The 14,563-nt window shown below is 31.9% G+C and overlaps 1 protein-coding gene and 1 pseudogene across 1 annotated transcript; one reads left to right on the forward strand and one right to left on the reverse strand.

Annotated features, from left to right (window-relative positions):
* The first annotated feature begins 3,941 nt into the window (after positions 1 to 3,941).
* On the forward strand, positions 3,942 to 10,920 carry LOC108907605 (annotated as a pseudogene).
* Positions 10,921 to 12,459: 1,539 nt separating this feature from the next.
* LOC108907606 lies at positions 12,460 to 13,506 on the reverse strand. The gene is made up of 4 exons (XM_018711349.1): positions 13,495 to 13,506; positions 13,376 to 13,434; positions 13,051 to 13,147; positions 12,460 to 12,630 (listed from the first exon to the last, which is right to left on the reverse strand). The coding sequence occupies exons 1-4, from the start codon at positions 13,504 to 13,506 to the stop codon at positions 12,544 to 12,546; spliced, it is 255 nt and encodes an 84-aa protein (XP_018566865.1). The 3' UTR covers positions 12,460 to 12,543.
* Between the last annotated feature and the right edge of the window lie 1,057 nt (positions 13,507 to 14,563).

Here is a 14,563-nt window from a genome sequence, read left to right on the forward strand (position 1 = left end):
AACATTTTTAACATTAAGGCGATGTTTCGCACTGTATTAGCTATGTGGCTTTGCAAATTTGTTGTCTACTTGTTATCACATACTCAGATATATTTGAGGAAGGGTATAATCTTAGATATAACTCTAATTGCATTGCACATAAATTTCTAATTGTAATTTTACTCAATGAAAGTCATGAATTGTTTTTTTCCACACCTACATAATTGGTATTAAAGAAAACATAACAATTGCATTAACTAAGTCATCAATATTTATTAGCCTACAATTTCCATTATAATTTTTTCAGTTACTTTGAGCGCTTCTTTGCATACTGATAGTATTTGGTACCAAACAACACACAACAGTTCAACTGGTTAATGAACAATTATTACAAGTAGTCTGCAATTTCTTTTACTTAGAAATATTGTTTCATTCACTGTCTTTTGACCTCATGTATTTATAGCATCAATCTGATAGTTTTATTTAAATAATTTATGTTCTTATTAACATATTTAACTTTACGGAAAGAAATTATAGAAATTAACAATTTTATTTGTAACGTTCTATCAGCCAATGCACTCGAATAGCTTCATGAAATCCAGGCAGATGATTCATTTCATGTAAACATAGCTTCACCTGTAACTAACGCATAAGACAAATGCAAACAATAAGACAGATGTAAACAATAAACCACGATAATAAGAGCGCTATAGAAACCACAGTAATGTTGAATGAATAAACAAATACATTGAGTTGTGATACATAAAATTCATTGCTTTGCACGACTTTCTATTCTTATTTTTGTTGGTGCTTTGGCATCTATTTGCAAATTTCGAATAAAGTATTGGCTCCACCGAAAACTATTCACTTAAAATTCTGGGCAACTCTGCATTTGGCGGTTTTACACGCGAATACAAATGCAATGCCACTTCTAACGGTTCCATCTGAAACCCATATATCTTCATATTTTACAAACCGTTAGCAATGTCAGTAGATCTGTGTGAAAGTGTTTTAATATTATTATGTACACTGACCGCTGCCACGCAATACTTGCCGGTCTTTTCACCTAGTCAACGAAAGTGAATACTCAAAGACCGGAACTATATGTGTTAACGAAACAAATGAAATTAAAGCTTAATTGGTTTAACCTGTAGGCCCGCTTAAATATGCGCGTTTATTAAATGAAAAAAAACGCGTTTGTAATATTTTTTACACGCTGTTAATTTCTTTTGTGTTTTGTATGCTTTGAATAATTATGTTACTAATCTAGGTGGGTACGTTAAAAAAATTAAAAATGAAGTTAATACCAAGGGTTTTAAAGGGAGTATAGTCTCTAATATAATTTTCACAGTTACTCAAGTAATATTCACGGCAATTATTTAAAAAAATTAAATTGTTTGCCCTAAACACGGCTCTTAAATTATTGTAAAATTGATTATGTGTTCGTGATTATCAGTCTCATAATTAAGACCTACTAGGCTTCGAAACAAATAGAAATAATTGCGTTTTGCGTTATTTGTTCCCAATTAGTGGAGAATCGCCATAATCAAATTAATTACAGTGTTTTCAGTGTGTAACAGGGCAGGATAGAAAATCAACAGAATAATAAGCAACTAAAGGAGAGACATCTACGATTTTAAGTAGGAATTTTTATAATCTTTAGCTTAAAATAATAGACTAGCATATTATAATCAACTTAAAGTATTATATTTTATTTAAGAACTATGATGTGCTATATTTTATTTAAAAACGTATTTTAGTTTTCATCAACGATGAACATGACACTCTACTTAATTCATAAGATAGATAATTCAGGCTTACCAGAATTTCTATTATATGTTATTGCATTATACGTGTCTATTTTTTCACTTATTAAATAGTGTATCGTTACAAACACTTGAGCACTTATTTAAAGCAGTAAATTACAGTTTGTTTACTTTCAAACAGAAATGTCAAAATTTTTGTTTGTTTTGTCCATGGCAATTAGGATTGAATTAAATAAATTATAAAATTTGTTGCTTTGCTTAATGAAATCTCTTCACCCAAGTACAATACAACATTGAACTTGAAACTTTTTGCTTTGTTTAATGGTGTAAAAATTCAACGTAATGTCCATAAGAAAATCAGAAGTTGGTTATGAAAATATAAGAATCTAGTAGGCTTGGGGCTTCCAAGAGAGTATCTGTAGTACTATATTTTCAATAATAAAAAGATATGGAAAAAATAATAAGGGACCAGTTTTTTCAGGATATTTCAGGAACGCTGCAACTTATCTACAATTTAACCAATCATGTATATCTTTTAGTTTAGGAGGTGTACGCTTAAAAAGTGACCACCCTGTATACCTACGTAAGTTAACAAATAGAACACAGTCTGTAGTAGTCTACGTCGACCTAGACAAGTTGCAAAATTTCTGGGTTTTTATAACTGTTATATAATGCAGGGAGAGTGTTTAGAAATACAAAACTATTTATTTACTTTTACTCACGATCTGCCTAGGCTTAGATTAATTTAAAATTAGGTAAATAAATACAGTGTTACGCAATATAAAAAACCGAGCATAATTTGATAAAAACGTTAAATTTTCAGGATATACAGGGTGCCCCCACCTAAGAGGGATTGATCTGTACTTTTGTAACTTTAAAATTTATAACAAAATGGTTTTAATAAAAGTTGTCTGGAATCATGGAATCACATCAGGGTGTTCCATTTCGCGTGGGCGCTACATAACTTTGTTATTTTAAATGGTAAACCCTCTATACAGGGTGTCCGCGTTTTTTGTAGCAGGACTTTCACAACTTGTACTAAAAGTCCTTTAAAAAAAAGTTCATGTAAACATACTATATGTATAGATGCGTCGTTTTCGATTTACAGAGTGTTCAAGTTTAAATTGAGAATTGATTTTTTATTCGTAAAACGAAAACCCCTTTTTAGACTTTGTTGAAACTTGGTAACTTTGTTTGTAATAATAATACTCATTTTCTCACATAATTTAATTTGTTCTATTTTCTCCAGTGGCGTCACAACAAGATACCAGCTTGATAAAAACAGAAAAAAATATGGTACGCCACTGCTTTTTGGTAAGTTTGAAATTTTTCTCAGATACAGATATCAAAAATACAACTTTCTTTGCTATTTAATTTTTTTCCTATCTCGCTTTGTTTAGTCAGAAATAAAACATTTTCATGAATAGGTTCGAGATTTGCTTAATTTATTTATTTACTTGTTACAAAGTGTGTCGTGAATATGTCTGTTTTTGAGTTGCCAATAATTTTTTGTTGGGACCTTACATCCTGCCCAATAGAAATGCCCGGGCATTTCGAACAGCTCCTTTGAGCTCTATTTATACAATAAGTTGTTTTTCCATACCGTGTTGTTTATTTTTTTTATGTTACAATAAACTGTGTGAAACAAAAAGTTTTATTTCTGTCTAAACAAAGCGAGATAGGAAAAAAAGTAAATAACAGAAAAGTTGTATTTTTGATAGCTAAATCTGAGAAAAATTTCAAACTTACCAAAAAGAAGTGGCGTACTATATTTTAAACTTGAACACTCTGTAAATCGAAAACAACGCATCTATACATATATGTTTACATGAACTTTTTTTTTTAAAGGACTTTTAGTACAAGTTGTGAAAGTCCTGCTACAAAAAACGTGAACACCCTGTATAACAATCAATGTACCTACTTTCTAACAAGTGTTGGAGGTTTTGTATTCAAAACAAGACAGTTTATGATATTTTCCTACGTTTTCGCATATTGCTCCGCGCCGTGAAACAGATCGGAATATCCATCCGCAGGACCCGCTGGCCACTTTCCTCCGGCTGACCGTAGCCTTGCGCCTTGGCCTTGCACCACGAGGGTGTTGGGGAAAGTGGTGGGCCCCACCTTGCTCTGCTGAATATGGCGAACCTATATAACAACGTGATCGACATCCAAAAACCATGAGTTAATAGTTTTTCCCCGGCGAAGAACTCCAAAATTTATCCCGGTGGCTCCCAAAAGCATGAGGGTCCACAGGAGCCTGGTGGTTAGTGAATTTTTTTTAAATTATTATTTTGTGCTTCGCTTCCAGGATTATAGAGTGTGTTGTGATGATTGCGGGGGTGAAATATCCTGATTTGTCATTAATTTGGACTATTTTTTACGGCAGTGATAATGAAGCAAAATAGTGGTGTTGGAAGAGTGGATTGATGCTAGCATTTATTTTCTAAATGTTTTTAAGTACAAGGAACCTGTCAAACAATACTATTTTGTTTCATTACTTGTGGTTAAAAAATATAGTTGCTTTACCGCTTAAATAAATAGAAACTAGACACATTTAATCATTATACTTATTTATTTTCAGCATGTTTTGATTGATAATACAATTTGGATATTAAACGAAGCTACTTTTGTGATACCTAATCCATTTGGACTGCGTATTTTCTTATAACGTACATCTTTTTCTAAATTAGGTCCTTTCTTGTTACTTCCTTTGTTTCCCGATTGAGATTTACAGTTGCATTGTTAACAATCAACAAGTATATTCAGATCCAACATCTTAGTCACTTGTTTATATATTTTATTCTTTGTTACCTATCTGATGCAGAAAAACAACATATAAACTTTTATTTACGGTGACGTAAAAACAGAAAAGCAAAACTCAATATCCTTACTTTAAAAAATGACGATCCATAAGCGCACAGCATCGTTATCAATGCACAAACAAATTGCTCCTTTAATAATATCAAATTAACTTTCATAGACGATCTTGAAGAGGGCTTAATATAAGCCAAAACGTAGGTATGCATGATCCTTTGCCTTCTGCATATTCTTTGTATTTCAAAAATGACAATTTCATTAGCAGTGTTTTGTTGCTATTAAATTCAAAATAATGCCAACGACTATTATACATTTGTACATATAATTTAATTGGATATTCCTGTCACACTAAAAGGAAAACAAAAAACTTATTATGCTAAAACAATCAGTCAAGGGGTTGATATAAATTTAATTTTGCCCAAATACAAATATCTGATATTAAAAGAAGCAATTAGGTAAAAAAAATGCCACTAATAGATATTTTCATACAATACAGTAGCTATATTAACCAAAAATTTTTTAATTGCTGCTAATTTTTTACAGGGTCCTCTTAAAAAAACATTACAAACTAAACTCGCCTATGATATTTTTAAATATAAAATTTGATTCGAAGATATGATTGATCTATCTCTAAATATATCTCTAATAATAAGAAAGATGTGGGCCTTAGAACGTGCTACATTACATAGTCCTGCTCAAATACGAAACAATATACAGAGCGTTCCATTTATAAGAGTCATAAGTTTAGTATATCACGCCTTTTAATAACTTCAATATAATCATAAAAATAATTTAGTTCTTATATACAACTTTTTTATTTAGCATTTTCTTATATTAACAAAATCAAAAATGTAATGAAGTCATTTATAATCTTTGAAACCTATATTTTATTTGTTTTTTAAATAAACTGTGTCGTCCATATCACCAAATTTTATTTAAAAAATACGAATCTAACAAATGTTCTATTGACAGTTAACTGGTACAGAATATTTTATGAATAATAAATTGGATAACGATATAAATATTTAAGACACGCCCCTCTGTAGATATCAAAGCTCTCTGTAAAGGAAAAGTGTCATACCACTTTCTAATTAACACCATACATTTTTTATTAATTCTCCTTCATATATTTTTTATCAATAACCTGCTAAAAGCTTAGTATTTATAATATGAAAGGTTTTAATACAATTAATGTATGCATGTATTTTATAGGCGTAGGAAAGTCTCAATTTCGTAACAATAAAGGCACGAATTTCCCATAATTGTACAATTATTTTCAATCACAATAAATAGAACGTTGGGAAACTTCTTCTTCGTTGAGAAAATTTATGCTAATTGTATGTGACATCATTTGTGTAGCGAAAAATAAATGTTTAGTACATTTTTAAGTTTATACAAATTTAAATTTGTTATCTTGAAATTCATGTTCAATTTAGGTTCGATATATCAATACAACCAAACAGATTTTCAAAATTTGTAAAAAAGATATATTTTATTATACTTAAGTTAATTCTATTTTTGTTTTCTAAAAAACCTTATCAAATTAAGTCTAGCTATGTTCTTCGATACCAGAATGGAACTGAATCCTATTCGAACAAAATCATATAAAAAACACACAAAAAGACCGGCTCTATTAGCACCTATGTATTTGGTTTTAACTGAAAGAACAAACGTCAACGTAACATTCTCTTTCTACAAATATAGCGTACTTTCTTTAATTAACAATTTTCGTATTTACCAAATTATTTTCTTTACGATACCCACAGCTAAAAGCTACTACTGGCTGCAAAGAGTTTTTTTGCCATAACCATTTAATAATTGATTACAAATAAATACTTCGTACAAAAAAAACATGAACAATTTCTCCGACCTTTATATATTCTAGGCAGACCAAAATGATAAATAATTCATTTCAAATTTATGCTAGTAAAAGTTTTTAACAATGTGACATAGGAATAAATTTCACGAAATTAAATATGACGGCATTGTTATTTAATACAGGGTGTTTCATTGTTAATAATACAAAGTTTTAAATGTTTTCTCAGATTTTCCGATTTTTCCCAACATAAAATAATTTGTAGTATAACATCCACACTGTGAAAAGGTCCTATTTTTTTTCTTGAAAGATAAAACTTAAAACAACATCTATCTGAGAGAAAGAAATTGCACTCGTTTTGCATTATTTTGGAATATGACTAACTCGATTAGGTCCCGTATCCGAGTTACTCTAATCGTAGACATTCACGACATTCCCTCTGTTTACTTCACCAGGAGAAAGTCTAGGCAGTGAACTTGGCAGTGTGGCAATTGTTTATGCCATCATTAATACCATGGTCATGCAATTAACTACTTGGCAAACGTGGCGCGGTGAGCTTAATAAAATTAATTCGGTTGTGTTTGTAATTGATTCCATTTACGGATTTAATTATCCACGACATTTCGCGTGATTGCATATTAGTTTTTTTTTCGCTTTTCCTTTTGGACAGAGAAAACTTCGTTGCGTAGAGATCTTTTAATATCTCATGAGCCGCGAAATGCGCGAAAGGTGTGGCGTATCCCCATAATTCTTCTAATAAGCACGTTGTGAAAACATTGACTCAGAATTAGACCACGTCAACTAGAAATGAGCTAAGGCGCTCGTGCATCAATAAAGTCAACTGGCCAACGTTCGTTATATATATTTTTATTGTTTAAATTAAAATAATAAAGAATAGGGCATTTTATTATGATATTTGTAATCGGATCAAAGGCTTGTTTACGCTAGAGCTCGAGAGAGACTGTGAATAATAGGTGCAATGTTTTTAGGATGTAGAATAATTTAGGCGACGGTCGGAATTATGTTTCTGCGCATATGAAGGTCAAAGCTCATAAGATTTTAAAACATCTCTAACTAGCACTTTAACTTGACATTCCTAATACTGCAAAGAATTAGGAATGTTATGTTTTTGTATTCAAAATGTTTTAAATAGCAGAGATACAACCAACAAATCCTTATCTCACAAAAGCGGTTTAGTTCCTAAAAATTTTTACTCGTCTTTTCATAAATATGGCGTATAATAACTTATAGACTAGGGCTTGCCCCCACTTCTTGGATGTAAGAGGGGGCAAGCTAATTTTTGCTGGAATATCTTCAGTACAACCCACATAATAAAAGTGTAGATCCTTATTTGGAAGAATATTGAAGAGGAAAAAAGTTTTAGAATTGAATTTTGCATAATATACTGTAAGTTAAAAATGTTTTAATTTATTGCCGTTGTTGCAAAATAGCAATAATTGATAAAAAAAAAAGGCAAAAAAAATTAAGTTTTTTTGGTAGTTCTTTTTAAGTGTTAATTTTTCCGAGGGCATTCTAATTTTGGAAAAAAAAACAATATAGTATAATAAAACAACACACCAAATTTCATTAAAATCGATACGATAGTTTTCACAAAATAATTTTTTTAAAAAAATTTTGAAAAAAAAAATTTTCGAATTTTCAAAATTTTGCACAGCTTCAAATAAAGCATCTAGATACTTGAAAAGCCCCCCTCCCTCACTCTTCGTGTTTTGAGTCACTTTTCGGGCGTGCGAGCGACAGCTTTTCCGCAGATTTATCTATGTTGTCGATAACTTATGGATATTAAAACTTTTTCCAGCTTAAACTCGGAAAAACGAAGCCACTGGATCAAAGATTATTGCTAAATTGTTTATAAATTAACGGTAAACAATAACGAGAACCAATAAACAGAATTTTACTTTGAAATTATAATTTTTGAAAAAAAAAACAAATTGCAAATTGATAAATGTAATCTCTAATTGTTTAAAAATAAAAAAAGAGTGTTAACTTTAAAAATTTATTATGGCCGTCTTAATCAACCGTTTTCAATTTTTCAAAAACCATTTGAAAAGTTGAGCGGTCTTTTCTATGTGAAAAAATTTTCAAGTAGGTATCTAGATTAGGGTGGCCCAAAAAAAATATTCTTTTTTTTTCGTGTCTTGTGAAAATATGTTAAATTTTCATGTTTTAAGAGCCCCCTCAAAAAATCAGCTCTAAAAAATTTTTTAAGAAGTCACTCAAGATTTTTAATTTCTTTGGAAATTAGTCAAAAATTAAAAATTTTTTCTAGTTATTTTATCATTTTTTAGGTTAAAAAAAATCTCGATTCTGAAAATTTCAAATCGATATTTTAATTTGTAAAGGTCACTCATAACTAAAAACATTAAAAAAATTAAATTTTTGACGATTTTGGAAATTTTTAAAAATCTTGAGCGACCCCTAAAAAAATTTTTTTTGAGCTGATTTTTTGAGGGGGCTCTTAAAACATGATAAACTAACATATTTTCACAAGAGACACGAAAAAAAATTTATCGTTTTTTTTGGGCCACCCTAATCTAGATTATTCGAGGCTGTGCAAAACTGAAAATTGAAAAAAATTATTTTGCGAAAATTATCCAACCGATTTTAATGAAATTTGATGTGTTGTTTTATTACACTATGAAGTTTTTTTTACCAAAATTAGAATGCCCTCGGAGCAATTAAAACATTTAAAATGAATTATCCATAAAACTTATTTTTATATTTATATTTGCCTTTATTTCATCAATTATTGCTATTTTGCAACAACAGCAATAAATTTAAACATTTATAACTTACAGTATGTTGTGCAAAATTCAATTCTAAAACTGTTTCTTCTCTTCAATATTTTCCAAAATGCATAAGTTCCAAGATATAAGTAAAAAAAATAGGTATTTTTTAAATTTTTAAACATATTTGCAATTTTGAAAATATTCCGGACCTCGCCAGATCTAGGGATCTACATTTTTATTATGTGTGTTGTACTGAAGGTAATCCAGAAAAAAAATTGCTTGCCCCCTCTCACATCCACCTCAAAACAGATCCGCCCTGATCTAGTACATGGTTTTACCTAACCATTCAATGGACAATTTTTTTAATACCTTACTCTGTCAAATCAATAATTTTTTAAAATATTTTGATTACTTTAATGTTTTTTTAGGTTACCCTTTGGGTAATTCTACATATTTCGTGGACAAGCGGCAAAGCCGTCGAGCCGGTTAACCAAACGCCTTTAGAAGGAACACAGCAGCAGTAAGTCTCTTTGCACCGCACTGTTAACATAAATAGAACCGTGATTGCTTTTCAAGGGTCGCCCAGAAGAGGGTAGGATACGACTACCCCGCGCCTGCACCATCGGTAGAGCACGTCTACGATGTCCAGCACATAACCGAACACCACGACAATCACCACGATCACCACGACCACCACGATCACCACGATCACCACGACCATCACGATCACCACGATCCAGGCTTCTGGAAGAAGAAGGTGATCTGGAAGAAGGGATGGAAGAAGATATGGAAACCAGGAAAGAAACAGATTTGGAAGCCCCACTGGAAGAAAATCTGGAAGCCGATATGGGTCGACACCAAAAAACCAGGCTGGAAAGAAATCCAGGTCCCTGACTGGAAGAAAATCTGGAAGCCAGTATGGAAACCCATCCAGGTACCTGCCTGGAAAGAGATACAAGTACCGGATTGGAAGAAGATATGGAAACCAGTGTGGAAACCAATCCAAGTACCTGCTTGGAAGGAAATCCAAGTCCCTGACTGGAAAAAAATCTGGAAACCCGTTTGGAAGGAAATTCAAGTGCCTGCTTGGAAGGAAATCCAAGTACCAGCTTGGAAAAAGGCGTGGATACCCATATGGGTTAAAGAAGGTATCCACGGGTCTCACTACTTAGGCAAAGATCATGAAGGCGCCGAGTATATAGCTCACGACTTATGGAAAAAGAAACTAGTTTGGAAGCCCATATGGAAGAAGTACTGGAAACCAGCTAAGAAACAGGTATGGGTCGCTGACAAGAAACTCGAATGGAAAGAGGCGTGGAAACAAATCTGGAGGACTGAGAAAAAGCAAATATGGGTAGCTGATAAGAAACTAGTATGGAAAGAGGCATGGAAACAAATCTGGAGGACGGAGAAGAAACAAATCTGGGTCACCGATAAGAAATTAGAGTGGAAGGAAGCTTGGAAGCAAATCTGGAGGACCGAGAAGAAACAAATCTGGCTACCCGACAAAAAGTTAGAATGGAAAGAAGCGTGGAAACAGATCTGGGTACCAGACTGGAAAGAAATCTGGGTACCGGGGTGGAAACTGATCTGGAGACCGGTGATCATCCAGGAATGGTTCCCTACTCCAGACCATCACGATGACCACCACAAAGAACACGGCTGGGATCGTAAAGATCACCAGTTGGGTGAGAGTAAAGTGCAATATGTCACAGCAGCTCCAAATCCAAAGGAGTCTGTCCCACAGCGGCAGGCGCAACGATCTAATAACTGGTCGTTCCCATCTTCGTAGTGTTTCCTCAGTGAACCGTTAACCACGTACCTTTTGTATATATTAGCTACTAGGTAATTTTATTGCATGAAGCGTATCCTCGACTGACTCTAATGTAGTGTAGCATAACAGTTTTTGTGAACTAGAGATTGTAGTTCGAATAAGAAGTTATTTTATTTTGTTAATAATTTTGTTTTCTGTGTAAATAATTGAAAATTGTTGACTGGTAGTTTTATTTAAAACCTTATAGATAGGGAGATGCAGAGTTAAACCCAGAATCCAAATATGTTTTTGATATTTTCCTAAATGCTTTGAATTGATTTTACAAAGTTTAAAAAGATGTACATATTTTGATAAAGGATGTACAACTGGGATATTGGAAATTATCACACCTGCTCTAGTTAGAGAAATTTTGGAAAAAGTATTCCCCTTTTTTATTTTTACGAACTTTTAAAATTAGAAAAAATTCAGAAGTTTTTTGGTAAAAATTTCACTGCGAAGAAACTATTCAACTTCTTTTTTTCTTATGTTTTTTATGTTTGTGATTATTCAAAAGCCAAAAAAAATGATTTTTTCGTTCAGCATTTTGAATTCATATTTGTCTTTAAAAATCCAAAATTACTGATTTATTAACTATGTTATTATTTATGCAAATTTAAAAAATGGAGCAGCAAAGCCTGTGTAAGAAAAATTTACTTTTTGCAAAACGTAATGTCGTCGACATTTTTAACTACTTTTCAATAGATGTTCATATATTTCAAATTTATAGAACTGAGTTTGTTTATTGATTATTTATACTCCGTCTCCTATACATGTGACTCATTAGACTAAAGAAAGTATTTTCACTTTCTACAAACTGATCACCCAAAAGTGAAAAGTTGTCTAGACGACTTAACATATTCGCGGCATAAGAGATTCGACGCTTATATTCAATATCCTCGTTTCCCTTATCTGAAAATTCCTTTAATTCAATTATCGCTTTCATTGAACCTATTAAGTGTAGAGAAAGTTACCACAGGAAGTTCATCTCGTGACCATTAGTACATTAGTACAGTATATTTAATTTTTATATTAATATACCTAACTAAACAGTATATAATAGATATTAATTATCACTATAGCGACCTTTTTTTATAAATAAATCTGATTATGGGATTAGTATTACATTTTTGAAGAGGAATTACACTGATGGTGGCTTTCATGATTCGAAACGTTACTAACAATAACATAAGACTCATTTTGACACCAGAAAACATTGAAACGCGGTCTAAAAAACAAATCTAAAAAAATCTTATTGAACAAGGTACCGTAAGTGGTTTTGGTAGGTTCTTTTGATTGCCCATCCTTAGTTTTACTCCGTTAATAAAAATAAATCATAAAAAAATTTACAAGTGTTAAGTTTATTACGCATTAGTACGAAAATTCTAAAAATTTTATTACAAAATTTTTATAACAGGAAAAACATTCATACAAAAATAAATAACAACCAACGAAAAACGAAAAATAAATATTATCTGAAATAAATATCTTATCTAACAAACAATTAGCTACGTTATCACTTGTTCAGAGTTGACAGGAGGGCATACAACGTACAATTGTATACAGTAATACTGCCCAGTATGTTGAGACTTGGAGCAACTCTGTCTAATGTGGCGGTGGTGGACTTGGGATAGGGATCCATTCTCTGACGTCCACAGGCGTCCATATTTTTCGCCACACCGGCACATATATCTGAAATAATCAATGATATTGATCACCTTTGATTTTTAGAAGGAAACAAAAAGAATATAATTGAATGACACAACACTACTACAAATAAAATGCAGTCGGATAGTTTATTTCGAAAATTCACCACACTTTCCATTCGGGACCACGTGCTCCCGTACGACGATGCTGAGGGAAAATCAAGTGCCCAATGCTGTTGGACAGTCTAATGATCTAGTTCCGCAACAGCTCGAACTATCTTCCTGATTGGATAAGCCCAATCTGCCTGTTCCGATATGTTTTTCTTAGAATTTTAAGTGCTTATGAACTGAGACAAGTATTGTTTCCAGTGAGTCAAGTCAAATGACGAACGTTACAATCATTAGAACAAAAAAATCACCAAATTTGCCAGTAAAATGTGGATAAACTGTAAGAACTACCTCTTACCTTTCTTATGTGCCACTCTTTGACCCATTGTGCTTTCCATTCTACGTTACTTTTCCAGATTCCACCAATGCCTTCTCCTTGTCTAACTGAAATAATACTTCAACGAAATTAATATAGTTATATACATTTCGAAATGTAGGTAGCCATTATTTTAGAAGCTACTTAAATAATGATCGTTCAAAATAAATGACAGCGTTTACTTTGATTTATTATATTGGAATGTATGATTACAAACATTTCTTCAGATTAAGTAGGTATAAAGATATGTTAAGAACGATTTATAGTAGATATACAACAAACCATTTTGTAGTTGTGTGTTACTTACTTTTTTGGTAAATAGCTACACCAAATAGTTCCAAAGAAAACAGCCAGGAATATTAACACCTAAAAAAGTATTCAGTTCTTTTTACATGCACTGTCTCACAATATAATAGATACACTCACACAAATTTTCATTTTATGCAAAATCTCGGTATACGAACACCATACGATTGCACCTGCAACTCAACAGAATAAGAATAAATGCAGCAAGTCCATAGGTGGTAGTAGAATTTATACCACGGCATGTTTGTCAAATCTACATATCGCAGAAAGTGATACAATTGTTTCGAATTTAGGTCGCGGGCCGAAAAAGTCTCATCTCATCAAAATTATTATCATGGCATTGAAAGCTTTCATGGTCATTATTATAAAACTTATAGCGCGCATTATATTTAAATAGATAAACCCGCTCGGAATACCAATTGCGATGTAGAAACCAGCTTTATCCTAAATTTGTGCTTTTCCCGAGAAATAGAAACTTAATCTGCATGGAATTTACTTTCATTTGTTTCGATAACTGATGAATATCGTACAATACCTACTTTAACATAATTTTACACAATGTTAAAATTTTTTAAAAAGTATGACTAATAATAAATTCATCGATAGCTTTGTTCCTAGAGCAATCCGAAACAGTTTCCAACAATTTAGACGCATGCGCATTCCAATATAATCCATACATAAAGTTCAAAATTCATTGTTTCCATTGTTGAAACTCTTCCTAATGCTAATCTTTAACAACAAAGCTAATCTTTATACCAGAACAGAACATAGAACACAGTCGAATCAGGTGTTCGATTCCAAGTTGGAGGAAACATTATTACATAACCTCATTTATCTTAATCTAGAAATAGAACTCGTCAATTCTGTGTATTTTTGTCCTTTGTATTTTCTTGTTTTGTGAGAGAAATATTATAATTTGCCTTATTTATTTATTAATTATTTAAATTAGAGAATGAATATTATTCATTGGTAAACATTAATTGGGGTGAAATATATGAAGCTCTAAAAAGCAGTTCCAGCTTGTGGACAATTAATTGTCTTACAGTACAGAAATGCTTGTGGAGATGCTGACTTTCTTGTGCTGTCTAAATTTGCTGTATAGTTTTTAAATTTACCTTGGAGCATACCTATACTACTGCTACTGGGAGATAGCTTTGCCGGATTCAAACTACAAAATTTGTATTTATTA

This window comes from Anoplophora glabripennis, unplaced genomic scaffold (genome assembly GCF_000390285.2).
Source record: "Anoplophora glabripennis isolate ALB-LARVAE unplaced genomic scaffold, Agla_2.0 scaffold51, whole genome shotgun sequence".
Lineage (NCBI taxonomy): Eukaryota > Metazoa > Arthropoda > Insecta > Coleoptera > Cerambycidae > Anoplophora > Anoplophora glabripennis.